Below are 26,893 nucleotides of genomic sequence, written 5' to 3' on the forward strand. Positions count from 1 at the left end.
CCAACAGGTCACTCACCAGCACGAACAGATGGAAGATGCTGTTGTCGGTTAGCATTGCGGGCAGAGTCGAGCCGGCTGGCGGAGCCGGAATGCAGCGTCAATGAGAGCAGAATACCGAGACACTACGTGTATGAGTCTCGTCCGCTACGAACAGGGATCAGGCACCTGAAACCGGGGTTGCTACTTACGTCACCACATAAGCTACCATGCAGGTGGGAAGGAGTTGCGCACTTCCTGGAGTGGTGGTCTGTGATAGCGATGTCTCCGACGACACGTAGTTTTGAAACGACGGCTAAGCAAAACCTGCAGTACGGAAGAGAACCGTCAAGAGGCGTGGTCCTACTGTACCGTGCAACAAGTTTGCATCATCGTCGCGTGGATCACAGATTTTCCAAAACTTCTGGCGGAAGGGAGGGCACACCAGTATATCTCATGAACGAGTACATGACTTTGACCTAAGGATTTGTTCCAACCACATTGAGTTGTGTGCTAGTTGGTAGTAACTGAAATTCAATTATTGATTACATGTGTCTAGTCATCATTCAGCATCGCCATCATGCATGGCTGCAATGCGTTCTTCACATATACTGAGTACTTACCACTGGCCTTTGAGACAAGGAAGCTGCATCGACCACTTCAAGCTCAGAGCTGCCGTTGAAGGCTGCAGGTAGAACTAAGAACTGAAAACGTAACGAGCGCCTATCGGCGGCAGTCCTGACCACTGCAAGATCGAGTTTGACGCTGAACATTGTCCGCTTTACCAAGTCCGTCAGCACATCCTGACTTGTGACACAGCCTACAGATGCTTCAAGCTTGAGTCACCCGTGAACAGATCACTATGAATCCGCTGACCTGTCCAGATGTTTTGAAGTTAACCTCGTTCATGGGAGGGTGGTCACCTTCCATTTTTTAGACCACTCGCATTTCGCCGGACGCCCTTGTCCTCCGCGATTAAACTCTACACCACAAGGGCGATGCTCAAAGGCGAATATATGAAGCTAGATGATATGGATCCCCCTCCCCCTCCCAAGTTGACACTGGACGAGGGACGCAGCCATGACTGGCGTATCCTTAGTAGCTGCTAACTTAACTACCATCTGTCTCGAGAGCTTCTTCTATGGGATCTTTTTTGTGCTTGCTCTTGCGTCTATATACATTCTGGCGCATCGTAACTCCCATTCTGATCCTTTAGCACCTCCGCGATCGTGGATCCAAGCATTGCGATCTATAATCACATCACCAATGCTCCTGGCGGCTGCCGGTTTGTTCATCGGTAACACAGCGGTGAGCAAGCCTGTCACACTTTCCGCCCACGGACATCGCAGACTGAATTCCCGGCCGATAGCATTGGGCGCTTGGTGTAATGCGTCTGTTCCAAGCATTCCTTTATTACGAGGGAGGCACCAAGCCTACACAATTCTATGGAGATTTGTCTCAGAAGACGTACATCGCGCAACTAAGCGCGCTGGCATTCTGTATCATCCTCGGTGATGCGATCCTCGTGTGTCTGTGTCTTTGTTTAGGGTGAATATACAACTTAACCGATTATTCGTCACAGGTGTACCGCTTGTGGATCGTGTGGGCCTACCGTAAATCAGTCATTATGATTCCTATATGTAGCTTAATTGGCCTCGTGGGTGCGTTTTCGGGCATCGATTTTTCAAAGCTCGTTTTGACTTCGCATAGTTTGTAACATCGGTGTCACATACCAAACGTCCCGGTTCCGTCCTGGTGACAACGTGAATCAAGTCTCCGCTGTAGCCTGGATCACGCCTCTATGGGCATTTACAATCTGGTCAGCCGTAGCAAGTTGATCTGAGGTTCGGGGAATTGACCTATAAGGACACAGCACGAATATGTATAGCACAGGTAAGCTCATAGCCTATCATCTCGCAACTCGTCTCAAGAACCACATGCCAGTCTTGATTGCATGGCGCGTCTGGAGGGAGCATTTAGAAATCAGCAAGTCTTTCGGGAGCCGGAAAATAATGGTGCGTAGATTCTGCTCTATCTCAGTGCGAGTGGTCTGATTGTCGCTTTCGCAGCGTGCGGTCGTCACGTTGATTGAAAGCGCCATGCTATATACGTACGTTCTTCTCGTCCCCGTCAGCAATCATATCCTGCCTTATGCGAGGCCTGCGCAGCGCATGGAACATCTTCTACTACGTTGTATATCAGCTCCAGTCCGAGTTGCAATTCATCGCCAACCAGACAACACCCGGGATATGCGGCATCGCATTTATGCTCATAAACGTGCGCGTGAGCATACACGCGTCGGCGCCGTCCAGCGCCACCCAAGACACCTCCCAGCTATACTTTGCCCCTCAGGTATCAGTAGGGATGCATTTATCAACTATGCAGGGTTCGGAGGCTACCGCGGACGACCGTCCCCACGAAGGTATAGAATTTGAGAGAATGAAGATAGTAACTACAGCTATCGACAACAGCGAACCGCTTTCCGTATCCTTAGGTAAGTAATATGAATAATCCCTCCTGGCGTCATTGTTTAATCCGCAAATGTCTTGTACTAGGATGACACATATCAATTTGGCACGTGTAGATAAGATAGCGCAATAACGAAGCAGATCAATACACTAACTAATATGGCATCCTTTGGGTCTCATACACTGCTTCAAAGAGGACAAAACGATGAGGTTTCAATTCCACCACGCCCCTACGACCTACATGCAGTGCTCTTTGGTTAGCATCAAGAAGCATGTGAACCAGTACCGATGCGAGGGTGAGCGTGCATCTCTCGTAGAGCCTAGATATCACTACGTGTTGTGCATCATCACCGGTCTCATTGACACAATTTGTTATAAAGAGTATCGCCGCAAATCGTAACGACACGATACACAGCCGTATGTTAAGCTCAGCTGAACAGGAACCTGCTAGATATCTGCGAGTTCACGTGTGTTTAGTGGTCGCATATCTCTGGGGTATAAGCAGACAGTGGGTTATATGCAGCTGCTGAGCACTTCGAAACCTTGGGCTGCGGCAGATCCCGCAAATGAGGTGTTCATCCTCTACGACGGCGGCACCACCCCCGGATCTCTGTGGACTTCCGGGATCTCATTAATTGTTCTCGCAAATTGGGCCTGTTCTGGACTAGCTTGTAATGATGTCTCGTCTTCATTGAGAGCGCCGCCCGTCTCTATACGTACGTGCTTTATCATCTCTGACCGACGTACATCCCAAGCGGACATTTTGCCTTGTGCCGAGTGGCACATAATCGTATCCCGCGAGCGACCGTTGTATTGTTGCAGCGGGTGGCCAAGCTAGGTCCATTGTTACTGCCTTTGAATATATATCGCTCGTGTGCGCTATGGTATGATTCGCAAGCTATTTGATTACCCCAAATCTTCCTCCTTGAAGCATTTCGGCGACAACCAGGGAGAAATGGTGAGTGATTGGTATTGCAGGCTAGAACGTTAAGTAAGCTTACATGGGCTCTTTTGACAGGCGCAGTGGGCACGACCATCCTGCGCAGTTTGCAGACTCAGACTTGACTGTCAGCATCAGTCCCTGCTTCCCATTGGGATACTGTCGCGCCCAATTTTGAAGGCGCAAAGCCGCGTCTGAGCGTGGAAAAGACGTGGTCTCAGAAACCAGTAACTATCCTGGCTAGTGGTGTGATACTCTACGTAAGTATTGCCTCTTCACCGCCCGCAATAAGCATTCAAACTATCTTGTTTCTTGTGTTTGTTCTAAAAAACCAGCGTGATGTCGATGGCCGACGCCAATTCGGAAGACAAAGACTCAGCCTACGAGGATCGACCTCCGCGGCAGCTCCTGGACATTCGGTCCATCTATGACGACATCCTCGGCATCCATAATTCGGGACTCCAGCAACAAGCTTCCAATAGAGATTGGCTGGATGTCCCCGACAGACCACTTACAGACATCCCATTCTCTGACTCATTCTGGTTGGAATGCATGACAGAGACTCCAGCTGTCTAGTGAAGCTCCAAGCTCCAAGCCTTAGCCAATTAGTATCGTCAATCTCGGACAGCCAGACACTGGTTGCTTCCCTTCGATCCTGCTCCTAAGCCCACAACAGATAACAAAGTGGCACTGGGGAGATTGTATCCTGAGACAGAAGAGGACAAAAGCTGTCAACGCGCACAAGCAAGGAAGATAATTTGCGGATTATGAAGACCTGGGTAATCGATATCCGCAATGAGGCACCCAGAGAGCGGCGGCTCTTCGTTTGATGGTTTGTGCATAATGATACACTCAATCAAGCGAGCCTCGTTTTTCGACAACGATATGACAACAGCCCCAACATGCAATGACAGTCCCCTCGGGTAGTCCACTTCTCGTCCAGACCCCACCGCAGCCTTTCGTTGCCGGGAGTCACTTTTCTTGATGGAGAACGCCCAGCATTTCATCGCAACCACCACACCGCACGTCTTCGAATGTCACCAGCGCAATTCGCGACCTCGTCAGCATATCTTTGGACAATATCAGCCTGGCTATGTCCGTAAACGACAGCCTGAGAATCCCGCAGCCAGCCATCAGCAATCTCTACTCGCAAAAAACCACACAACACGTATACAACCGTCAATTCTATGGTGGCGTTCACATCGGGAATGTACCAGTCTCATAGTGAGTGGATGCTCACGACATATCACCACTTATGCAGCCGTTGAATTCATTGTAGTAGTGTCATTCCAGGTCAGCACTATGGACAGCTTCCGCCACCTGCTACAGACCCGTCACTCCTAGCTATTCCTACTCCAGTCACTGCCCCTTCCCGCACACCGTCGATGACCTCTGGCCCCGCGAAGGCAGAGCAAGATGGTACGACCAGTACTATGATTCAATGCGGTACCAAGCGTGGCCGCGAGGCGGAAGGCGCGCCACATGTGGTTGTGGCTACGGCCACTGAGAGTGCTCCCTCCAAGAAGAAGCGTCTCCGCACTGGCAGACGCAAACCTCATGGGCATGCGACCTCACAGGCACGTATGGACATGAAATCCGGGGGAAATCAACCCCCTTCGCCTAAGCCTCCTAGGCAAGGAACAGTGCATCCCATCTACCTCTACCTGGAGGAGGAATCTGAGGAACAGCGTCCTTACCCATGCATAATGAAAGGATGCACATACCTCATTCCTCTTGGAAGAGCAGCACCATGGAAGCACATGGAAGCGTGTCATCCAGACGTTGCGCAGACGTGGAAGTGCCCGTCGCCTAGTTGCAAAGATGAGGCGCCAAAAGTGTCAGGAGATGCTGTCGGAAGACACGTACAGACCGCACACGCTCCCGTGCGCATTTGGCAGTGCCCAAAATGCTGGAAGAAATCGAAGCCGAGGACCCGGAAAGAATACTGGGTTCGACAATGCGATAGCTGCAAGTGAGTTGTCTATCTATGTATTTTGCACTTGTACCAATCTCCGTCTCGACCAATTAGTGCCTCAGGGCTGAGCGACTCAGCCACATCTGCCTCAAAGCAGAGCAGCTCGAGTGTTCTCAACGAGCTGGAACAGAATGGCTCGACGAAAACGAGCCCGAAGGGGGGCGAGAAGGAGACGACGACGCAAACATTAGACGACGCCCCTTATGCAGTCATTGAATTCACTGTGTTAGTAGTATCGATGCGGACCAGCACGTACCTGCCATTACGAGAGCAGAGTCGAGCATACTCTGAAGTGTACACTTTACACCTCCGATGTAACTTGAAACCATCGCACGGTTCTTCTATGGGTGACAACATCCCAGTAGTGCCTTTTGAATTTCCGGCGAAGAGCTGAGTGCATAATCCAGGGGAATACCCTAGCAATGTTCCAGTGATCCGTCTACCCCACGACTGCCCTTTCGTCTAATCGACACGACAATATTATATATCCGCGCAGTAAATGTGTGACTGAAAGAGAGATCATGAAAGCAGTTGAGGGCCAATTTGTGATAGACGCCGGTGCGCACCAGCGTCATTGGTGACGGGCGCCTGTTAAACCACATCGCGGTCAACGACTGAAAGGACAGCTCTCTTCATCTCCTTAGGATTTTTGTCTGCTGTCCGAGTGGACGATTTCTGCAGCTCACTATGTCCGCACGGCCACTGAACGACGATGAAGTCATCACCGAGATGAACAAGATGGTCGGTCGGCGTCGGAGCAGAACTGAGCAGGCATCGAACGCTCACGTCGCGCTATGTGCTGTAGGTTGCGTTCATCAAGCAGGAGGCGATGGAGAAGGCACGCGAGATCCAAGTCAAGGCGGACGAGGAGTTTGCGATTGAGAAGGTGTGTGCAGCGCATATACTCTTGTGAACCCATAATTATCCGCGCTCCGCAGGCCAAGCTCGTGAAGCAGGAGCAGCAGGCCATCGACTTCCAGTTTGAGAAGAAGCGCAAGGGCGCCGAGGTCGCGCAGAAAATGTGCGTCTTCCCGGCTCTCAGCTGCCATCTGCCGTCAACTCATCTCCTGCAGCGCGCAGTCAACGCTCACGAACAAGTCACGCCTGAAGCTGCTCCAGCTGCGCGAAGAGCACCTACAGGACCTCTTCGCCTCCTCCCGCGCGCAGATCCTCGCCCTCGCCGCGGACGAGGGGCGCTACACGCAGTTTCTCCAGAGCGTGATCGTGCAGGGCTATCTCCAGCTGCTCGAGCCCGAGGTCACTGTACTCGTGCGCGAGAAGGACTTCGAGTTCGCCCAGCAGGCCGCGGACAATGCAGCGGCGCAATACACCGAGATCAGCGGGCGCATCGTCACGCCGACCGTGAAGCCCGCGCTGAGCAACGACATGTGCGTGCCGGGGGCCCCTACATTAGCCTCGTGTGTACTGATGAACCTCTCGATGTTGGTAGTGCGGGGGGCGTGAAGCTCATTGGCGGTACCAACCGAATCACGCTGGACAACACGCTTGACGAACGGCTTCGGCTACTGGAGGACAGGGTAAGGTGTCCCAGACATGCATCGCAGCACTTGTTCATGTCGTACATCTCCAGATGCTGCCAGAAATTCGGAACAACCTCTTCGGCGCAAACCCAAATCGCAAGTTCTACTCATGAGTTGCCTTACCTCTATTTCAGCGGCCGTCGGCAGGACAGTACGCATCACCATGCATTGTACGTAATCGCATATAGCAAGTTCTGGAAATGGGACGGCTCGAATACCCAGACATACCACTGAGCGTCGTGTCACTAACGATTTGAGGTAGGCGATCTGCTACGCAACCGGTCTCGTGCATGTGTTTCTAGTTTCGTCATGCTGTCTGCATCCCCACGATCCAAATTCTGTTCGAACAACACAAAACTAGCTGCAGATAGATACAACATCCTACCATCACCTAGAGTCCTTCTGACCAAGACGCCACAGCCCACCACGATATCTCCCCACCAAGCTGTCCCCCCGCACAATCTAGAACAAGCCCACGAGATCCGCGAATGGATCTTTTCCTTGCGCCTGGTTCGCAGCGGGTTGTTGTGCTTGTGCTTGTTGCTGCTGAAACATCCGCGACTGTTGCTGTTGCTGCAGCGTGAACTGCGGCTGCACAGGCTGCATGCCTATCTGGCTACCCATGCCCATGCCTCCACCCATGCCCGTTGTAGGCGCAGACGATGCGGATGTGCCGAAGTAGTTGGGCATCACCATCGGCGTAGACGACCCTGACTGCGGCTGTGACAGCGACTGCGAGGGTGTGCCGAGGCGGATCGTCCCTAATGGCGCGCTCTGCGGCGGCGACGTGGTGCCCGGCCGGGTTAACTGGTTGAGCAACGGAGGCCCGCCCATGCCATTGTTGAAGCCATTTGAGGGCATTGGCGCTGTCATGTTCGACCCCATCCCCGTCCCCATATATGATCCCATACCCATGCCCATGTTTGAGCCCGTACTCGCGCCCATGCCACCCATCCCCATCCCCATCCCCATCGGAGGCCGCTGCGGCTGTTGTGAACTTGCGGTGGATGAAGAGCCGAACAAGCTCGCCAGGTCATCCATCGGCGCTGCGGATGCCGCAGATGACCCATTCGCCGCCGCACTGTCGGAGTCGTCGAAGTCGATGAGCGAGAGATCCTGCTTGCCGCCGCCAAGCTCTGGCGGGACGGGATTCGACGCCGCAGCGAAGTCGCCCCTCTTGTAGCAGTCGTACCTATGCAGCACAGTGTTGATTTGGTCATTAATTTGTAAGAACGTATCTAGTGTATGCTCGTAAGCAGGGACGATCGGCGGAGAGGACGCATGACGCATACTTAGCGATTCTGGATCATCCGTCTCGGCGTTGGATATCCACCCCTGGATTTTGGGCCGTGCTGCCTGCAATATCGACGCGACTTGCTGATGGACAAGAACGGTCAGGATGCCATCTGCACACGGGCAGCGCGCTAAGGGCAATGACCTACATCATACACGTCGCCCTGCGCAAACCTCTCGCCGCGCGTTGTGTCGACGTTGTCGAGGATCTCGTTCAGCAGGATAACCTTGCTCTCGAGCTTGTTCAGCTCCGTGAGCGCCTGCGTGCGGTAGTCCGGCTTTGCGTCTGGGTTCGCGCCCGCGAGCGTCTTCATGAGCTCCTGCGCCGCGGCGAGGTCGCGCGGCGTCCCCCGGCGGATGAGCTCCTGGAGCTTCGCCTCTTGCGCCTCGCGGTCCTCCTGCTCGAGCTCGTCCGCGGTCTTGAGGTTCGATGCGGAGGCGACAGGCGGGGCGCGCGGTCGGTCACGGAAGCGGTAGCCCTTGAAGGTCAGCAGGCGGTGCATGTCGCGGATGTTCCCCAGGTCCTCCTTCCAGCGCGACTCGGAGGCGATGCCGCTCTTCCAGTCGTTGATGAGGTCGAGGATCCGGGACATCACGGGGCCCGGGAAGGGAGGCGGGCGTTCGGGGAACCTGCGCACGAGCTCGTTGAGGAATTCCTTGGTGGACATCTGGAGGTGGAAGGGGTATCCGCATGACTGGACGAGTGTTTCGAGGAGGGCGAGGGCGAGCATGGCGACGTGGGGGTTGCGGTGGTTGACGAGGCGGGCCATGAGCATAGCTGCTTCCCGCGGTCTGAGATTTCAGGCGACAGTGAGCCCCTCGGTAAGACGCATGATGCGATGACATACGTGTTTGCCTTCTTGTTGTTGATGTACTCAGCCACCTCGAGATGTAGTGCATAGTTGGGCTCCGGGAGAGAAGGGCTGCATGCCCGGGTGACGAGCATTTCGACGGGCGAGGTCGACATGCCCGACGTCCATGGTGAAGGCGAAGAGAGCATTGTGCCAGCAGAGGCTGCAGGCCGCAGTTGCGGGTCGCAGGAGAGAGAAAGCGCAGTGTCAGCCGGATAGCCTCGTCCTCGATCGTCGATGAAGGCGACTTACCAGTATACAATAGACGCCCGACCACGTCTCACGCATCTGGCGCCGACGAAGATATTGTGCACTGTCTGGAATATTTGTGTTGCCTTCGCGTTCTATCTTGCTCATCGTGAGGACGAAACGTACATCATCGAGTGATTGCATAGTGAGGTGCAGGAGGAATGATTGGTTGGAGCCGAGACCTAGAGGTGGGCTCACACTCTATGTACGTCACAGCGCATAATTGCATGCTAGTACATACTAGTGCGATGCGCCAGAGATAATTAATATTGTGTATGACATTACGAACACATCGTCCAATGCGATCAACGTGTGTATGTGGCCCCCCCCCCCCGGTTTTATCGGGCAGTAATGTTACCATAATAGGTAAGAAGGCCTTTCTGGCGTTGGGAGGGTTCCTCTGCGAGTCAGTTCCTGCGCAAGCTTACGCTCTAAATTGACGATCTATATACCCTGTGGTGCACAAAGATGCTAATAACAGGGTTTTTTATAACTACGTATATGAGCCGTCGAAACGTCCGCATATAGACGCAGCACATCGGTTCATGCATTCTGATGAAAAGTATGGCCGCCGCGTCCATAAGCACAAGTAATGGATAATCTCTTCATAAGCCACAAACTTCACTAGGATACTTATCTTGCGCTGGAGGCTCAAGCAACACTGCCTCGCGAGCAATGCAGCATTGGTGCTCCTGAACGAACAAGTGTACGCACCCCTCATCCGCCTTAGAGTTCTGAGAATTTTTGATTTGCCTCAGCCATTTGTCGAGTTGGAAGCTAGGCATGCTCGCGACGCAAGGCGATTCGCACTAGAATTCCGCACAAGAAGCACTATCCAATTGGAACGGTATAAAGCACCAAAAATGAGTTCGGATCCACCCTCAGAATCCAACAGCTTTGGTAAGCCCTCCCGAAGTAGTGAATGAAGCGACAGTGCCGGCGCTATACACAATCTCCACGGGCCGCGCGACCACATTTTGGTCCACCGTAATGGTGAGCGCTGTAGGCTTTCCATTTGCCCACTCCAGATCCAACGTAAGACCTCCCCGTAGACGCGCGCCTTTGATGGAGCCGGACGGCCAAGCAGCAGGTAGAGCCGGCAGGACAGTCACGACGAGGGGAGTAGAGTATGATGCAACGTCTGGGGCCTGAAGCAGACCATTCTGAAGAACACTCAGCCACAGCGACGACCTCCATGCGCAGGCGGGACGCTTACCAACAATGCAGCGGGGTACCCGAAGTTGGCATCTATTTGGAACACGCCGTCCGGCCCAGAATTGGGTGTATAGATATCGAATAAGTTCGACGCGAAATTCCGTTCGACCGCGTACTACAGATACGCCGTGCACGGGGACGCTTGAGTGATAAATCGGGCACAAGAAGACAGACGAGATGCGGGCGTACTGTCAACTCGAAATAGAACTCGCTGGCGTTCGCGAGCTGCGCCCAACACGCGGCCCGCCATACCTTCTCCCAGCCCGCGTCCGCATCCGGGCCCGTCCCGTTGCCGCGATGGAACAGGCTCACCTCCGCCGCGGCGAGTACGTCGCTCCTGCTATATCCATACATGCTGCCGTTCTGGACGGCCGGGTCGTACGAGGTGATCGCATAGCCCGGGTACAGCCCGATCAGGTGCGACAAGTGACGGTGAGTGTCCGTCGGCGAGTCCATGTCGACCTTCCATTCTTTGCAATTGGGCGATAGTGCGAGGTTAGTCGCGCCAGCGTGAGGTGATCGGGTGGATATACCTTGCAGTTGTCCCCATGACCCGATATGAATGCCTTTGTCCATCTGTGTTTGCTTCTCTTGTACCTCTGACGTGTACCCCGCATAAGTAGTGACGGTCTTGGTCCTGAGGAATACTGCTCACCCTGCAGGAATGCGGTGTCTGTGTCTCCAGACGCAGAATAGCCCTTCTCTATAGCGTTGAATAGTTGCCATATCAATTGTTGGGCGTGTGCACACCCTGGCGGTCACAACACAGGCATGTCGAGCTGGAGGGTGAGTATATTGAGCGGCAGGCCTATCCTGAAATCTCACCGAACGTGATGGGGGCCTGTTCAGGTGAGTTGCACGGGTTGGTAACGAGCGTAGAGTCGTTGAAATGCAGGTCGGCAATGAGCTTGTCCAGATGGAATTGTGCCACTCCCTGTACATCGAATAAGCCATCTTGTCACTAGCCTCCACGACGGGAAAGCATACCTTGAGCAGAGGCCAGCCCTGCTCCTTGAACCACATTACGTTGTTAGTGTAATCGAAGTGGTCCCACACGTGGATCATCTGCATTCAGACCGGTAATCAGTTATTGATCATCACGGATGGACAGTTCACCGACCATCCACACAGCCGACTCTGCACGCGGGAGCCAGCGTCAGAACTCATACCGAGCGATAGAAGCGTGGGTTCTCACCAGGGTAATCGGCCCATTGAGCGGAGTTGCCGCTCAGCTTCATGCCCGTGTGTCCGAAAATCTTCGGTTGGGTAAACCTTGAGGTCGACATACGCAGAATAATATTCAAGCTACGTACATTCATCTACGGATGACATGGGTTTGCACACTTCAGTGCACAATTTGGCTCACCGACGTACCTCATCATGCGTCACCCAGCCGCGAGAAATATTGTATAAAATCTGCGCAGTCTCGGCGCCCCGTGGCGCCCATGTATTCTGTGAAGAAGAGTGGTTCTCGATCAGCGCTCATTATCCGGTTGCTGCTGTGTCGACGGTGTACCTCAATATAGTTGAACAGTGGAATAACAACATCCATATTCGTCATTTCCGCAAACCAGTGGTTCATTTGGATATTGATGTTCGAGTCTATCGGTAGCTTTCAGAGCGCCGCTTCGGTACGGTAGGCTTTGCGCGACTCACGGTAATCTGCGAAGAAGGCACAAGTTTAAATTTTACTGCGGCTCGCACGAAGGTCGCAAAAGCGCCTACCGGCACCCCAGGAATTGCTCCAGGTCTCTGCCCACTTGCCTTGCAAATTCGGCGGCAGGATGCCGCGGGCGCTGCCTGCCAGCAAGTACCTACCGTAGTTGAAGAGCACCCATTCCAAGTATGGATTTCCAACGTTCGTTTGATACGCCGCAACGAGCTGGTCTGTGGGCGTTGCGAAGTCAGGTGTCTGCCCGAGGGACAAGGAGAATGGCGACATGAGCCCCGCGTAGTCGGCGACATGAGTATTGAAAAGCGCTGCGTACGACACGGAAGGTTCAGTTGCGGCAGAGATGAGGGAGACAAGGGACGCATGAGGGTCTGTGCCGGCAAAGGAGAAGTCGTTGGCCGCGTTCCCAGTGTACATGTCGTAATTCGTGCCGCCCACCCATGTAATCCACGCCTCGCCCGCACCCTCCACGGACAGGGTCGCGTTGACGCCGTTCGGGATACAGGAGATCGATGAGCCGGAGGAAGCCCGCACGCGCGCTAGGATCTCGTATGCCATGCCTGGGTCGTTCACCAAGCCGCGAACCATGAGTGTCGCATTGTCCAGACACGTAATGTTTGGCGAGGGCAGGCCAACATCGAGGCTGACGTCGAAGGCGTAGGTGAGGGAGGGAAGCGCGCTCGGATCGGATGCGTTCACATATTGAATGCACGCTTGTATAGGATTCGAGCAGAACTGCTCCCTGGTGGCAGAACGGCATCATGACAAGTCAGTAAAATTCAGTGCTGGACACACAGCATCGGCCCTATTGAGCAGCTAGCTACGAAAGGGAGAACCAATTACCGGATATATGTGACGCTGCCTTGAGACCATGTTGTGCGAGCAATAGCAGCATCAATGTCGAGCCAGCGGAAGTAATCCAACACCGGTCCGGTAAGGTTAGCCGTGGTCAACAGGTCCGGCGCAGCTGAATAGGAGCCTATGAAGGTGACCCTCAGTCGGTCTTCCAACACTCCGTGCGGCGACATACCATAAGCCCCTGCTGGGGTCATCAACTCCTCAATGTCTGGTATGCCGATGTGAGCGGGGTTCCTGATGCGTCGTGCCTCGCGTACTTACTGTTAATAGTTCCGTTGGCGCTCGCGAAGATCGCTTGCCGATAGGCTTGCATATCCTCCGCCATAGTGGACTGCTGGGACGGCAACATGTTGCCACCGTTATAGCTCTAGAACCGGTAACATCAGCCTCAAGGCCCTCCTTCGCGTAAGACACAACAAGGCGGCGTCTGTAATTAGTTAGAAGCTGGCGAAGGGGATGCTTCTGGCCCACAAAGGAACAATGGGAGAACCATAACCTTAGATACTTACTGGATCCTGCATCGGTCCCCCTGACCACAGAGATTCGACATTCACGTGCATCGTCTCCTGAATAGTCTCTCCAGGCATCGTGGCTGGCATTCGTAACGTTAGTTCATACGAGGCAGATCTCGCATGAAGTATCCTTCCAGGCTTCGACCGCGAGGTATGCCTGTGGACCGGCTAGAAGCTCACCTGCAAGATAACCATTGCCAATTGGCAGCCATTCAGTTGACCATGCATCACTGGCCCCAGGCGAGGTGTACCAGAGCCCGTTACCGGATGTGGGGAAGCCCGGAGGGGCTGATGCCACGAGAGATATGAGAGACGTAAGACCGACGGTCAGCGCTTGGCGTGCGCGTCCAGGAGGCATGACTGCAAGCACCTTGTAGAGAGGGTGTGGGGGACAGCCCTGCGAGCTGGAGAGGCACCTGGTTCATTTTTTCACGGAGACCTCAGCTTTAACGTAGCATTGATGCATAGAAGCGCACAACGCTGCCCACGACACCCGGTCAAAGGCACGCTCACATGACCATGGGCCATACGAGCCGAGTGTGCAGCCCGTGGGACGATTGATGTATGCTTGGAACACGGTTGCGGGGAGATGCAGGAGAGAAAGCTCTCGAGCAGCCAATTTCTAGAACTGGTACCGGCCGATGAGACAAAGAACGAGGGACACGGCAGCGAACAGAGTTCTGTGGGCGCGTGGCCATTCAACCTGGTCTACAACATACATATACACTATTTGCAAAATGTCAAGTGACAAAGGAAGCACATTGTCGCTACTCACCAGCAACTCACATGGCAGATTCTGTCAGCGGTAGAGTATTGAGCTTCTTGCCACGGGCCGGATTGTTGTTAAGCCCGCGAGCATACTAGGGTTTTTGGGCACGTTGTAGAGGTACATGTAACATAAGATTCAAGGGCCCAAGCCACGTCTGCCGAAAATGTGAGTAGCCTTTTTAGCCAAGTCTCGACCCATTCGGCTATTATGATGACGGTGCGATCACCATCAGGAAAATTAATCTTCCGATACCCGAGTGCTCCTTTTGCGTAAGAATTTCCACAAATGCGAACAATCACTAGCGCGAAATGATGATCAATAATCAACCTTAATTAATATCGTTCCCGCGAGTCACTTTTGTGGTCATTGTAAGATTCATATCTGTCCCGCGAGGATAGATTTAAGTATTGCAGCCAAGGTCGAGTCTACGTTATACTAATTAGTAATATATGTAGCAATTAATTAGCTAACACTGACAAGGGACGACCCAAGCGCGCATGCCAAGCGCTGTTTCTTGTATACCGTCAACACATACTTTTAGTTAAAACAACACGCGATTGTAAAGTCTGTGGGACCAAGCCGCCTTATATATGCGATGCCCCTGTCGCGAGACGAAATCAAATATGCGGCGATTTCACTGAACCTCGCGGCCCAGGCATTCTGATAGAACACCTGCGACGTGGAGGGGCAGGGTGATTTCCGTGGGTTTCGGTGACAGTTGCTTCACGGCTTACATGTCAGCACAATGTCATATTTTGCATCTTGTTCTCCCAAAATCTTGCGGTGGGTTTGACTTCGTTGTATAAACACTCCAGTCCTCATCTCAATGCCCTTGGCAAAGCCCCTATACGACCCACCATCTCGCTCAAGCCATCAGCATCTACCCATGTCGACGGTCTGTGTCGTTGATTGTGTGCACCCCGTACCCTGAACTGACCGTCGCCTTTACTGTATATTCAGTCTGAAGAACAGCCTGGCCTGCCTCCATTTCCCGAGCTGCGCATAATGACTGTTCCCGACCACGAACTAGTCTCTCAGGACGGCAGCCTCAAGTTGGACATTTACCGCGTCGGGTGGCAAATCCAGAGAGATATTCGCAACGACATAGAACCTTGGCTGAGGGTAGGGGCTCTCACCTAGAATTGTGGCGTACGCTTCTGATTACGGCCTCAAGTACTTCAAAGTGAAGATTCAAACAGCCGATGACAATCAAATAGGATACATGACATACAGACTCGTCAACGGCGGTTATATTGATGATTTCCACGAGGAATTTCAGATGTCCGAACATGGCGCCGAGGTCTGCCATTTTCTCTCCCATCCATCACCTGCCTAGCCCTTGACAACCCTCCACTCTAGCAATTGGAAACCATAGGGAGTCTTCTATTCACCAAGGACGGCACATTTCAACCTAGATGGTACAGCCAGCCATACGTCGGCACAGGCATCTTTGGCGCCGAGCTCAGTGCAACAAAAGCGAAAATTGCTCTGCTCGACTGCACACCACAAGACCATCTTTTTGTCCTCGACGAGTCTCGCCGTCGCCGTGTTGGCCTACTAGCCGTGCGCACACTCCTAGAGTCCCTTAGAGCAGAGGTATGTCTCGCGTCTCTCGGGTTCCTCGGGCACAGACCACCTGTCAATGAGGGCGCCTCCTATCTCGTCTCTGTACCTTAAAAATTCTGAATCCCGTTGCACTCTCCCCAGGGCGTCAAATTTGCTCTGACCTGGCCATCTGTGCCCCGCATACAACCGGAATTAGTGGGGACGGCCACTGAACAGCGCCTGCTGCGGCGGAATCTTGCCTTCACGCGGAAGGTGAGCGTGATCACATCCATCACAAGATCTCGGCTGTCGCACTTACACACCGCCATGGGCGCCCCTTCGCATAGGTGGGCTTCCGCAGAGTAGGCACCTCTCCGGTATTCGCCTACATGCTCCAAGACGCGGACCATCCCTCCCACCAGCTGAAGATAGAGAGCGACGTCGTAAGTCACCCTTCCTACTATCATCATCCCCATCGGTGACAATTGTATGGGTGCGCGAAGGATCCCGCTTGACCACCGACGCCCCTCGCATATCGTGACAGATGGGACCACGCCGTCTCGTACATGGCCACATCCGGAACGCAATCTCTGCTCAGTTAAACGATGCTCTTGCTTTTATAACTGTCCGCGATCCTGCCGAGTTATGCGCGCTTAGACCCTGATTTTGTCTCTCCCTTGCTACTACTACGCCTTGCAGTTCGCTATCGATGCTATGTTGACTGTCATCAGCTATCTGTTTGGATTATGCATTCTCAGTTCCTCGGGCTCTACATGCGTCGCCTACAGACCACCTCAGGTAGCTTTGGCGCCCCTGCGAGCTTGTCCGCTCACTTTGAGGCTCCTAAGGCTTCCATCCGGCACCGACCTTGCAGAAAAACGTAACTTCCACGTTGTAGTATTCTCCCTCCAATTCTACACTCTAGCAACGCCTGTTCCTTCCAAGCCTGTGCAACGACAGGAAGCAGGTGAGTCTCTGTAGCGCTCAGGGTTCTCCTATGTATAGGCGGGTCGATGTGAGTTTCGCACTATTCTGATTGATGTGCGACTACATCCTTTCATTAGTGGACCGCCCATAATTCAAGAAGGTGCTTTCCGACTTGGAGCCATCGATCCTGGAAGCTCCCCGGGCCGTGCGAATGATTTAATTCTAACAGACCTTGGCTGTCAGAACGGAGGAACAGCTATACATGGCAAAGCATGTGCTTCTGCCGCATTACCGCCCTCTCTCGACGTGACAGTTGTGATCTCGGAATTCTTTGTGTTGCAAGACCATGGCGAGACTATCAGGACTATTCAAATCCTTTGAAGGTGTTGCCCAGGACTCCGAACCCGAAGGCCTTGAGGGCCACCAGTTACGAGGCAGAATCCTCTACAAAATCACAGAATCACAGCATCAAATAGGCTTCAGGTGGTCATTCCGTCTTTGAAAGAGGGGCTAGGTCGGCGACCAGGCGATTCTCCCTTGAGACGCCGTCGCAATCTCGCTGCGCTGTGTTTGGTTCATACTCTCTAGTTCATTTTGATCGATCTCACATCATTTCCAGCTCCAGATGACAGTACTGTCGCAAACCCTGCGTCAACTTTTACAGCCGTTACCCATCGATGGTCATCTCATGCATCTCATGGTGAACTCGCCAAGCCTTCAGCTCACACGGCGCATCAGATCGACTTGGTCAGCTATAGCCGCATGAAGATGGCAGTATGTTTTGTCTCTACGTCTTGAATTGTTGCTGTGCGCTTTATCCTGCGCCTCTGTCGCCTTCTACTTTGACTCATGCAACTAATCATTTGAATAGACCAATACACGCTAAGGCCTATCCAGCTCAGCTGAAAAGCTAACAAAAACGACGGACCGTTGCGATAACGGCTGTATGGAAGTACAGTTGTTTTCGATTCCTTCCCTTCCATTAACCATGCTGAATGGGACATTCCTGTTGTCAGCCTCCCAGTGGTGTCTTAAATGTGCGACGGCGAGGAACACAATATTCTGCAAGCAAGGTTGCCTACCAATACTAAATCGTTATAGATTCAGCGTCCCTTGAGAGACCTTTCCGCACGACGTCTGAGCCTGTCGTCGGCTAGGGTAGGCCTCACATATGATGACGAATGCTGGAATGCACTTCCGTCGCTGGAAGGGGCGGTTCACCGTGATCTAGGTGGATGCAAATGCATATTAGCTCACTCATCTCCCGATGCTCATGGCGGCATTTACTTCTGGCAGGGATGCATCGGGCAGTCTCGGTTCAACCTATACAACTTCCACGCTATCAATTTCTACCACTTGACCACACCAAGGACGCATAGGCCCAGAGGACGCAGCAGCATACTGTTCCGCAGAGTGATCGCAGAACTGTAACGCATTGAAGACAGTAACATCGTGGTCAAGCTACACTTTGTAGTCGAGGAGCGGTAGACCGCCTTTTGCTCCTCATTCTGCTGTCGCATACTACGAGGCTGCTTGATCTTGCAATAGTAGTCTGTGCACTCTCTTCTGTTGGGCGCAGTCTCCCGACACCGATCACGCTCCTCCCCGATGGGATGGAGATAATTCAATCAAGGCGTTGAAGTGCCTTCGTTTGCTCGCCGATGGACTATCTCGTCGCTCTGCGACATTTCTACCAAGTAATTTATATCACTATATGGCAGTGTCCACCTGCTCCGTTTGGATAGGCTGCTCGTGTACGACGGTGCGCGTCTCGCTACGACTTTCTCGGAATAGTACTGAGTTCATCGTTCTTGATTTCCCACCCGCCGCCCTCGCGTTTGCGTTGCCGTTTGCGTCATCTCAGCACCTCGCATCACTGCATCATGTTCGTGTGCCTCGTGCTGAGTGTAACACCCTCGGGCTGATAGGCAGTCATCTTTAGACAGGCCTAGGCATTTTGGAGTGTGATCAGGGACAACAATACGGTGAGCTCGCACGTCCTGCTCGCGGGGGGCATGTTAGCCAACAGTCATAGCGGGTTTGAGAAGGAGGTTGTATCGTCACCTTTGAGTTGCCGACCTCATGCATACCTGTTGATTGCGAGTCGCCGCTGTGGTTGAGCGCAGGCGGCTGCGAGGGGATACATGTCGACATGTCGACAAGAGGCAGGTTACGCAAGGATATAGATAGCTCGGCTTCGATTGTGTCATGCCATACCGAGTCCAGCGCCTCCACATTTTCAGGCAGCGCCGACAGCAATTTGCTGTATCGATCGGAGTAAGACGTCTCCTTCATCGCGTCAATACTCTCCGGTAAGTCGAAAGACGCAAGACGCTCGCGGAACTGACCCATCCGATGAAACTGGCCGCTACTGGTGCCGTATCACTGTTTGAAGTCTCTCAAGTGGAACCGGCCTTGAACTCAGGATAGTTGCATTTGTCCTCCAAAAATGTCTTCAACTCCTTCTTCATTAGAGTGTCTGTCAACGGCACGCCTTTCTCCGCGAGCCCGCGAGCTCTTTCCGCACGACCGCGACATAATGATTACATCCAAACGTTGTATACCACCTGGGTCTTCTACTGCTTCTCTTAATCACACCGGATCTGGATTGCACACTGTGTTACTTCTGACGCGTAATATCCAACGCGGTCACGAGACTTTGGAACAGCGCGTAGGCGCCCTTAGCTAGCAACTTTGCGGCTGAATCCCTTCGTTGCGGACTTCTTCGTACTCTTAGATGTGTCCGCTACTAGAATTGAGCACGGGATCATCCATTTCTACGACATCCGTGCCTGTATCTTGCCTTGGCTCAAATCGACACATCTTGCAACAACGCGGACACACTACAGCCTGGTGGTTTGCGACTCGTCTGCATAAAAGAAATCAGCGCGAGACATCAATTCCCGGGAGAACTTACGAGTCAGCTTAATTCAGTATCAGAAAGTTTACATAGAGGCGCGGGTATCCTTGCTTGCTGATGCTCACATACATATCGGGTCGGTGTTCTCCTTCGACGCATATGATGCAACAAATCTCGTTGTCAGTATTCATATAACAACATCGAGCCGGTCTTGCGGCCAGAGCATAGACCTTTCCACGCAGACACAAGCACAAGTCATTGTTCACAGTTGCCCAGGTATGTGCCGGATCTCAGGTGTTGCGGTTATACCAGCTGTTGGTGCTTGGATAGTGAGTGTCTCGGTCATTACATCGGAAATGTGTCGCCGCACACCCCCTGCATTCCTTGTGGCTTTGCAGCACGGGGCACACTTTGATCTGTGGCGGCTATATACTCCAGGACACGCCACAACCACCTCATTCATTCGCTGAACCATCACACAGCCATATGAAACATCTGCAGCGCTCTACATGAACTTGATCGAATAGCGGCTGGATGTGGTCTCTACACAGCCTCGCGAAACCTTCGTGAACATCATTTCACCTCCGCGTATCGCGCAGAGACAGAGAATACGTCTGCAGCCGCCGGATGCAGCGGCGTCTCTATCGAAGGGCTTCTTGCTCCGAGGCGCCCCATCTCAGCATCCGTGTCAAACAAGACTGTTCTTCCCGAAGGCTTGCGGAGATAAGGTGTGTATCTTCCCTGCGACGGCGCCAGCGTCAAAAGCGTCGACGAATGCCCTTCACAAGAAACTGAGTACGACGCAGTCAAAGCCTTATAGGACATGTATCAAAGCAGCATGGTCGGTCCCCTCAACGTCCGATGGCCATATGAAGGCTTGTGTCAGTACCGCGCAGCGCACTGTACATTCTGATGGGGAGAGGCTGCAATTGGGTGCTTCTGCTTCCTCAGGCCATCCGCGCATCCCCGATGGAAATGAGTGATGCGGCCGCTGGTACCCCAGGCACTCTGTGCTCCGGTGAGCCTAAGTGACTGCGCCGCTGTCTCCGGACTTTCGAATGGCTATTTCTCTCTTCTGCCACTGGCACCGACGTTCCAGACCTGGAAGGACCCGTTGTACGTAGGCGCTGCGACTCCATGCGCGTGCAGGCATACGCCGCGTTTGCTTCCGCGCTACGGTGTGTCCATGCCGTTTGTCAAGCCGAGTTCAAATTGAGGAGTGGAGTGCAGGCCGGCCTTCTCTGTCACCTCGATCCACTGCGGCACCCAGCTCTTGCTTTGCTCACTGGCCCTGCCTATCTCCACGGACTAGCAATGCCAAGGCCATCACGACGTTATCTTTTCTGCCTTTCTTGTCGACTTGTTCTCGATCGACACTGCGTCAAACGTAACTAGGGCTGGAGACGACTTCTTCGACTCGGCCTGCATCATCTCGAGGTTCTGATGCTGTGTCGGAGACGGCGTCTTCCTTGCCTCTTCCTGTCCGCTCTACCAGCCGGAGCATAGAAACCTTCGCCAGCCAACCGGAGCACGCTCTCCCTGTCTGCTCACTTGCGAACATGTCCCGGTGTCATATCTAACATGGCTATGGCTATCCACATCCAATATGCAAATGTTCACCGGTCGTCTCAGGCGTCGGCACGTTTCTAGCGTTCGGGAAATGGCTCAACTTCGCGCGCCGCGTCCGGCCTGCGCATCTCTCCCTGCGCACGACTGAATACCGACCGAACACGCACGCACCCGCAACGCGTCATGCCAAGGCCACAGCTGACGAACCGAAGTCTAATCCGTGATAACGCGTCCGGAGGATACGCACCCGTTCTCCACGCCGAGACCCGTCGCGCCGTCAGCGTTCTTACAGCACAGTGCAGTAACACCACAGCAACACGCCTTGCACGTGCCCCACGAGCGCACGCCACGCTGCCCCACCCCCACAATGTACCAGGTGGACACCCGTGCACCTCCCTCGTTCCTGACGGCGCAAACTGACACCGCGCACACCGGGATCACGTCGTGGAGCGGGGCGCTTCTCGCGCAAGGCACGATCGCACGGGTGGAGGCGCGTCGTGCGCACCCTGGGAGTCCGGTCTTCGAGTCCTGCTCGCCGCGACGCGCCGTACTGGTTCCTGTGGTGCACCTGCGCAGACACACCACCCTCTACGCCATGCGGGGGCGGATCCTCGCCTGGCCCGTCTGAGCGGCCGACTCCACAATACGCCGAGCCCTGAGGCCTGACCGCACACCATTCAAACAAGTAGCCACCGCCGAAATGTCCAGCCGCTGGATCTGATGCAGGGGAGCGTGCAAAAATAAATATGATTCTATTGGATGTCAGGTCAGGGTCATTGGTAACACGGAAGGACGGGTGCTACTATAGCGTACAGCCTGCGTAGCAACGGCGGCGCAGCAAGGGGGGACAAAGAAGCTGCATGTAAATATACTTGTGTATAAGTGGAACGAGGAGCAGCGGGGCAAGACGTCGACAAAACGGCAAAGAGCACAAGCGCAGGAGCCGCAGACGGCACTGCGCAGGTGGACGTGTGCGCCAGTGCGGGATCCGCTCATGCGACTCGAGCCAGCAAAGTAAAAAAGAGCGTAGTAAATAGGTAAAGGACAGTATACCGGCAAGACGCGCGACAGAGACACCATACAGCACGACAAACAGGCACCAAGGGACGACGAGCGCGCGAGGCAAGAGAGTCTACGTGGGATACTGCTATGCAACATTCTGGCAGGGAGGGAGAGCAAGTCCGAGAGAGTCCGTGCGCCGCGAGGCGCGGCAGCATACGATAGTGTTAGGTAACAGGCGGTATGGTACGGCGACGGGCAACAGGTGGCATAGTACGGTGACAGGCGGTATGGTACAGTACGGCGACAAGCGATATGGTACGGCGTACTGGTACGGCAGAGCGCGCGAGCACAAAAACAAAACACAAAGCACAAGCAGGTGCAAAAAGAAAGGTAAAATGTCCAGCCGCCCGTCCGCCCGCCGCGGGGATGGCGGTGGGGTTGGGGTGGTTTTTTCGTCTCGGGGTCGTGTTAGTAGCAGTAGCAGTGTCCGTGTGTGTGGGCGCCCCGGAGGGTATATACAATTCTTGAGTCTTGAGGAGCAAAGATCTGTATCTGGATTGGAGTGAAAGAAGACGGTGCAGGCCAGAGGCGAGAGAGCGAGACAGAGAGAGATCTATGGTGGTGGTGATGCTGGCAGAGGCGGCCCGCGCCCCGTGAGGGGGCGAGCGGCTTAGCACGCGCCGATCTTCCACATCTTGACGGAGCCACTGTAAATGCACGCGCGCACGTCAATCCCGGAGCAAAGAGAAAAAAAAGAACGAGCACGCACACTCGGAACGCGCGATCGTCCGCGTCCGACGGCCAAGTCGCCGACCACGTGTCCTGCGCGAGCGCAAACTCGCGCATCGCCGTCGCCGAGCCGTCGTACCACGGCTTCCCGCCGACGTTGTCCGGGAACCACCCGCTCGTGCCGCCCGCCGCGACGTCCAGGATGAGGTAGAACTCCTGGTCGTACGGCGCGTTCGGCCCGCCGCCCGCCTCCGACCAGATGTCCTGCACGACGACCTCCGTGTTGCTCCCGTTCGTCGCCGTGCTCGGGTAGTTGCCCTGGTCGTAGAAGCTCTTCCCGCCCTTGCCCGTGATCTTGATGTTCATCATCGCCTGCAGCCGGCTGTCGACGTACAGCCGCATCCACCCGTCCGTCCACTCGAGCGCGTACGTGTGGAACTGCTCGCTGAACGCGCTCCGCTTGTCCTCCCACCACCCGAACAGGTGCGTCTGCACGCCCGGCAGCACGCCGTAATTCAGCGACGCGCGGACGTAGTTCGTGCCCTGCGCCGGGTACGCCGGCGAGTTCCCGCGCGCCTCCATCAACTAGCGGAGTACCATGTGCGGTCAGCCTTGTCACCAACGCTGCAGAGAGGGAGTGTACGCACGTCAATCTCGCCGCTCATCGGCCAGTTCCCGTACGTGTTGTTCACCGGCAGCATCCATATAGCCGGCCAGAGCCAGTCGCCCGTCGGGATCTTCGCGACGACCTCGACACGCCCATACTTCAGGCTCGCCTTGCCCCGCGTGCTGATCCGCGCGGTCTGAACTGGATTGATAACGGTGTATGACTTGTTCGACGACGTCACGGAGCACGCCGTCGCGTTCGTGGTTGTGCAGCCGGAGAGCTTGTACGTGTACCCGTCGAGCACAGAGCCGTACCCGATATCCTCCGACGTAAGCGTCGGCATAATGTACAACTCGTTATTCTGCGTGTAGATGTTCTTCGAGTCTGTGGTCGTCATCTGGAACTCGCCGTTCCTGAGCGCCAAGAATGGTCAGCTGCCAGGTCTAAGCAGGCGGAAGCAAGGTCGGGACGCGGATTACCCGATTTGGGCATTGCCGCAGCGAACGGGAAAGGCTTGCCCGGGCGCAAGTCCTCGTCTACATCTCTAACCTTGCACCCCACCACCACAACACAGCGTAGCACGCAAGAGAAACGGCACTCACCCGAAACCACCGAGCTCGACGTCCGCGACCCAGTTGTTGGTGTACCCGTTACTCCAGTCCTCGCTAAAGACCTATATATCCACACCTCTCGTCAGCATTCCTCCTTTCTTCAAGCGACCTCCCGCCTGCACGGCAATGCAGACAAACGGCGACTGCATGGCAATGCAGGCGAACGGAGGGTAGAACAGAATCGTGCTCACCTGGCACAAATCGCTGTTGCTCAACAGCAACACGCTCGTCCAGCTGAAGTAGCACAGCACCGCCGCACCAGCAACGCCCGCCACCATCCCCATGAACGTCAGCCACCACGACGCGCACGAGCGCTTGTCCTTGATCTGCATCCACGGCTTGTCCTCGGTCGTCAGCTTCTCCGGCAACCTGTGCGACGGGCGTCGTCAGCACCTCGCTTACTTTCGCTGTGCCTGCCCCACCCCACACACCCGGCAGGGATACAGGATGTATGCGGCGTAAAAACGGAGGGCTTACCTGGAACTCGGCATGACGGGTTTCGCCTTGCGCAGCTGCGCCTGGATGTCCTGGTAGCTCGGATACTGCCCCGCCGCATACAGCGCCGAGCCGCTGCCCACGTACGTGTTCAACCCGCTGCTGCTCCCGCTCGCAGGCGGGTACGCATACGGCACGCTCGGCGGCGCCCACAGGCTCGACGTCGGCCTCGACGCGGGACTCAGGAACGGCGCACGCATGGACATCGCTGCCGTGGATCCTGTGCGTGGAAGCCCCGGCGCACCATCTGCGCATTTCCCACACCCGTCAGCTTCTGTTTTCTTTTCACAAGGTAGCTATGGCACCAGTACGTACCTCCATATTGCATCGCACCGGCGGCGCTACCGCGGTACAGCTGGCTCTGGCTCGCGTTCGGGCTCGGCGGCGTCTGGCTGCGGTCGCTCCCATCGCCCATGAACGGCGCAAATGGGCGCCCAAGCTCCTCCACGTCGTTGAGCAGGCCGTAGCTCTGCCCGTTCGCAGGCACTGGGTATGTCGTGCCCATTGCAGATCCCGGAGGCGTCAGCGGGTTGTTGTTCGTCGCGTTGGTTGCGTTGGGTGACAACGGCGCACCTACGCCCGGAGGAGCCGTGCGGGAGCGAAGCGACTCGGCAGACGTGCGACGGCCGGGAACCGACAGTCCAGGGTCGGGGTTGCCGGGGTGCGACTGGAAGGGGAAGGAGTACGCCGACGGGGGCACTCTCTTATCAGGGCCCAGCGCTGCATTCGCGGCAGCGGCGAGGTTGGGCGCCTGCCCACCATACAGGCTGTTGCGGGGCGTGTCCGTGGGCGTGCCGAAGGGGTTGTGCTCATTGATGGACGACGTCGGGGAGGCGAGTTCCTCCTCGGTTGCGATGCCGGCGCTATAAGCGTATTCGGTCGCCATGCTGCTGCGCCGGTGATTGCGTTGGCGGGGGCTGGCTGCGCGAGGGGGGCCGCGAGTGGCGAGCATGGGCTGCGTCACAGAGCGCATCTGCACGCGGTTCACGGGGTTGCCCTCGACAGACATGCGACGACCCGAGCCGCGGCCAGCGAGGTTTGCGGCGGACGAGACGTCAGAGTCGCTTGCGGGCTCCTGGTCGTTGGAGGACCACGAGGAGCGGTCGGGGCCTGCGAAGAACTGGGGACGCGGCGGGGAGAGCGGCGGGCCGTCCACGATATCGCGCTCGTCGGCTGAGTCGCGACGGCGATGGCGGGCGGCTGAGCCGGCGCGTGCTCGAACGAAGGACTGGGCGATGGGCCCGGGCTGGGGGGACACGGCAGGAGACGTGAGGTGGGCGTCCTCGTCGGAGGACGAGGGGGTGTTGCTGTTGGCGGCGCCGACACGGGCGGTGACGAAGGACGGCGAGGTGGCGGGGACAGCGCGGTAGGCGTCGGCGCTGGAGTAGCCCTGGCTTGCGTCGCGTCTGCGGTAAGACATGGCAGTGCGGGGAGAGCTAAAAGAGCGGCAGGTGAGTTACAGAGAGAGATACAGATATGGAAAGATGGGAGAGAGAGCAGAGAGACGCGGGCTTACGCTTACGGCGACAGCGAGAGAAAAAGGGAAGGGGACGGGAAAGTACAACAGCGGGAACGGCAGTGCTCGTCGCAGAAAGAGGAAGACGCGCTGCGGGCCCTGTCTCCCTCCGTGCGACTTTACGCTCAGCGCCACTCCCATCAATCCTCGCCCTCCGGGGTCCTCCCTCCTCCTCGCGTCCCCGATAAGCCTCCTCCGTGTCCCACCACCGTCCTGCGCATTTCCATGGCACACCGCGGCGTGTGGCAGCGGACATGCACTCCGCACCGTCCACACGCGCACCCAAACACGGCGGCACCGCCTCCTCCTGCGTTTCCCATCTTCACGCGCCCGCCTTCCCACGCACTCCCAGCGTTCTGCCGTTCTGGACCCACGCGCGCAACCGAGAAACGGAAACACGTCCCCGCGCCCGTTATCGCAGCGTGACGCGAGCCGAAAGCTGGCCCGAAACGCGAGGCGCCGCCTTGCCTCCCGCACGCCCTCCTCATCCCCGTCCGCCCGCTCTTGGTATGCCTCCTGCCGGCTGGCGACGCCCCTGCTGCGGCACCGTTCCCTGGCGTTCCAACGTCGCCATCACATACTCGCCCAATCCGTCCATCTCCCATCCAAACGCGGTCCATCCCCCATCCAAACGCGGTCGTTCGGCCCCCAACCACCACCCGGCCCGCCCGCATCACGAGCACCGGCCTCCACTCGCCCGCGTCCCCCACCGC

At 55.4% G+C, this 26,893-nt stretch overlaps 7 protein-coding genes across 7 annotated transcripts; 4 read left to right on the forward strand and 3 right to left on the reverse strand.

The window, feature by feature from the left end:
* Positions 1 to 1,056: 1,056 nt before the first annotated feature.
* POSPLADRAFT_1046596 (hypothetical protein) lies at positions 1,057 to 5,753 on the forward strand (the record flags this gene model as incomplete). The annotated part of the gene is made up of 14 exons (XM_024479074.1): positions 1,057 to 1,284; positions 1,346 to 1,501; positions 1,559 to 1,637; positions 1,687 to 1,802; positions 1,908 to 1,991; positions 2,046 to 2,086; positions 2,145 to 2,253; positions 2,362 to 2,470; positions 2,639 to 2,740; positions 2,954 to 3,160; positions 3,523 to 3,644; positions 4,515 to 4,608; positions 4,678 to 5,356; positions 5,414 to 5,753. 14 exons carry the CDS (start codon positions 1,057 to 1,059, stop codon positions 5,751 to 5,753), a joined length of 2,466 nt encoding a protein of 821 aa, XP_024339001.1.
* Positions 5,754 to 6,046: 293 nt separating this feature from the next.
* Positions 6,047 to 7,013, forward strand: POSPLADRAFT_1142789 (hypothetical protein; the record flags this gene model as incomplete). The annotated part of the gene is made up of 6 exons (XM_024485472.1): positions 6,047 to 6,100; positions 6,165 to 6,245; positions 6,298 to 6,380; positions 6,433 to 6,747; positions 6,810 to 6,897; positions 6,951 to 7,013. The coding sequence occupies 6 exons, from the start codon at positions 6,047 to 6,049 to the stop codon at positions 7,011 to 7,013; spliced, it is 684 nt and encodes a 227-aa protein (XP_024339002.1).
* A 206-nt stretch (positions 7,014 to 7,219) lies between these two features.
* On the reverse strand, positions 7,220 to 9,193 carry POSPLADRAFT_1066095 (hypothetical protein; the record flags this gene model as incomplete). Its single annotated transcript, XM_024482038.1, has 4 exons — positions 7,220 to 8,138; positions 8,193 to 8,277; positions 8,343 to 8,985; positions 9,042 to 9,193. The coding sequence occupies 4 exons, from the start codon at positions 9,191 to 9,193 to the stop codon at positions 7,363 to 7,365; spliced, it is 1,656 nt and encodes a 551-aa protein (XP_024339003.1). The 3' UTR covers positions 7,220 to 7,362.
* A 981-nt stretch (positions 9,194 to 10,174) lies between these two features.
* On the reverse strand, positions 10,175 to 14,686 carry POSPLADRAFT_1046599 (glycoside hydrolase family 95 protein; the record flags this gene model as incomplete). The annotated part of the gene is made up of 17 exons (XM_024479075.1): positions 10,175 to 10,441; positions 10,510 to 10,623; positions 10,698 to 11,155; positions 11,334 to 11,442; positions 11,496 to 11,573; positions 11,678 to 11,827; positions 11,883 to 11,960; positions 12,165 to 12,229; positions 12,327 to 12,719; positions 13,211 to 13,246; positions 13,300 to 13,405; positions 13,548 to 13,630; positions 13,731 to 13,910; positions 14,064 to 14,156; positions 14,254 to 14,258; positions 14,337 to 14,410; positions 14,675 to 14,686. The coding sequence occupies 17 exons, from the start codon at positions 14,684 to 14,686 to the stop codon at positions 10,175 to 10,177; spliced, it is 2,301 nt and encodes a 766-aa protein (XP_024339004.1).
* Positions 14,687 to 15,205: 519 nt separating this feature from the next.
* Positions 15,206 to 17,293, forward strand: POSPLADRAFT_1046600 (hypothetical protein; the record flags this gene model as incomplete). The annotated part of the gene is made up of 8 exons (XM_024479076.1): positions 15,206 to 15,214; positions 15,280 to 15,441; positions 15,494 to 15,619; positions 15,679 to 15,915; positions 16,027 to 16,137; positions 16,212 to 16,307; positions 16,564 to 16,831; positions 17,175 to 17,293. The coding sequence occupies 8 exons, from the start codon at positions 15,206 to 15,208 to the stop codon at positions 17,291 to 17,293; spliced, it is 1,128 nt and encodes a 375-aa protein (XP_024339005.1).
* A 2,636-nt stretch (positions 17,294 to 19,929) lies between these two features.
* On the forward strand, positions 19,930 to 21,848 carry POSPLADRAFT_1143225 (hypothetical protein; the record flags this gene model as incomplete). Its single annotated transcript, XM_024485533.1, has 5 exons — positions 19,930 to 19,980; positions 20,179 to 20,532; positions 20,603 to 20,669; positions 20,751 to 20,767; positions 21,597 to 21,848. 5 exons carry the CDS (start codon positions 19,930 to 19,932, stop codon positions 21,846 to 21,848), a joined length of 741 nt encoding a protein of 246 aa, XP_024339006.1.
* A 1,044-nt stretch (positions 21,849 to 22,892) lies between these two features.
* POSPLADRAFT_1142471 (glycoside hydrolase family 16 protein) lies at positions 22,893 to 25,169 on the reverse strand (the record flags this gene model as incomplete). Its single annotated transcript, XM_024485429.1, has 7 exons — positions 22,893 to 22,929; positions 22,992 to 23,536; positions 23,599 to 23,971; positions 24,161 to 24,231; positions 24,361 to 24,538; positions 24,647 to 24,911; positions 24,980 to 25,169. The coding sequence occupies 7 exons, from the start codon at positions 25,167 to 25,169 to the stop codon at positions 22,893 to 22,895; spliced, it is 1,659 nt and encodes a 552-aa protein (XP_024339007.1).
* Between the last annotated feature and the right edge of the window lie 1,724 nt (positions 25,170 to 26,893).

Source organism: Postia placenta, assembly GCF_002117355.1.
Source record: "Postia placenta MAD-698-R-SB12 unplaced genomic scaffold POSPLAscaffold_7, whole genome shotgun sequence".
Lineage (NCBI taxonomy): Eukaryota > Fungi > Basidiomycota > Agaricomycetes > Polyporales > Adustoporiaceae > Rhodonia > Rhodonia placenta.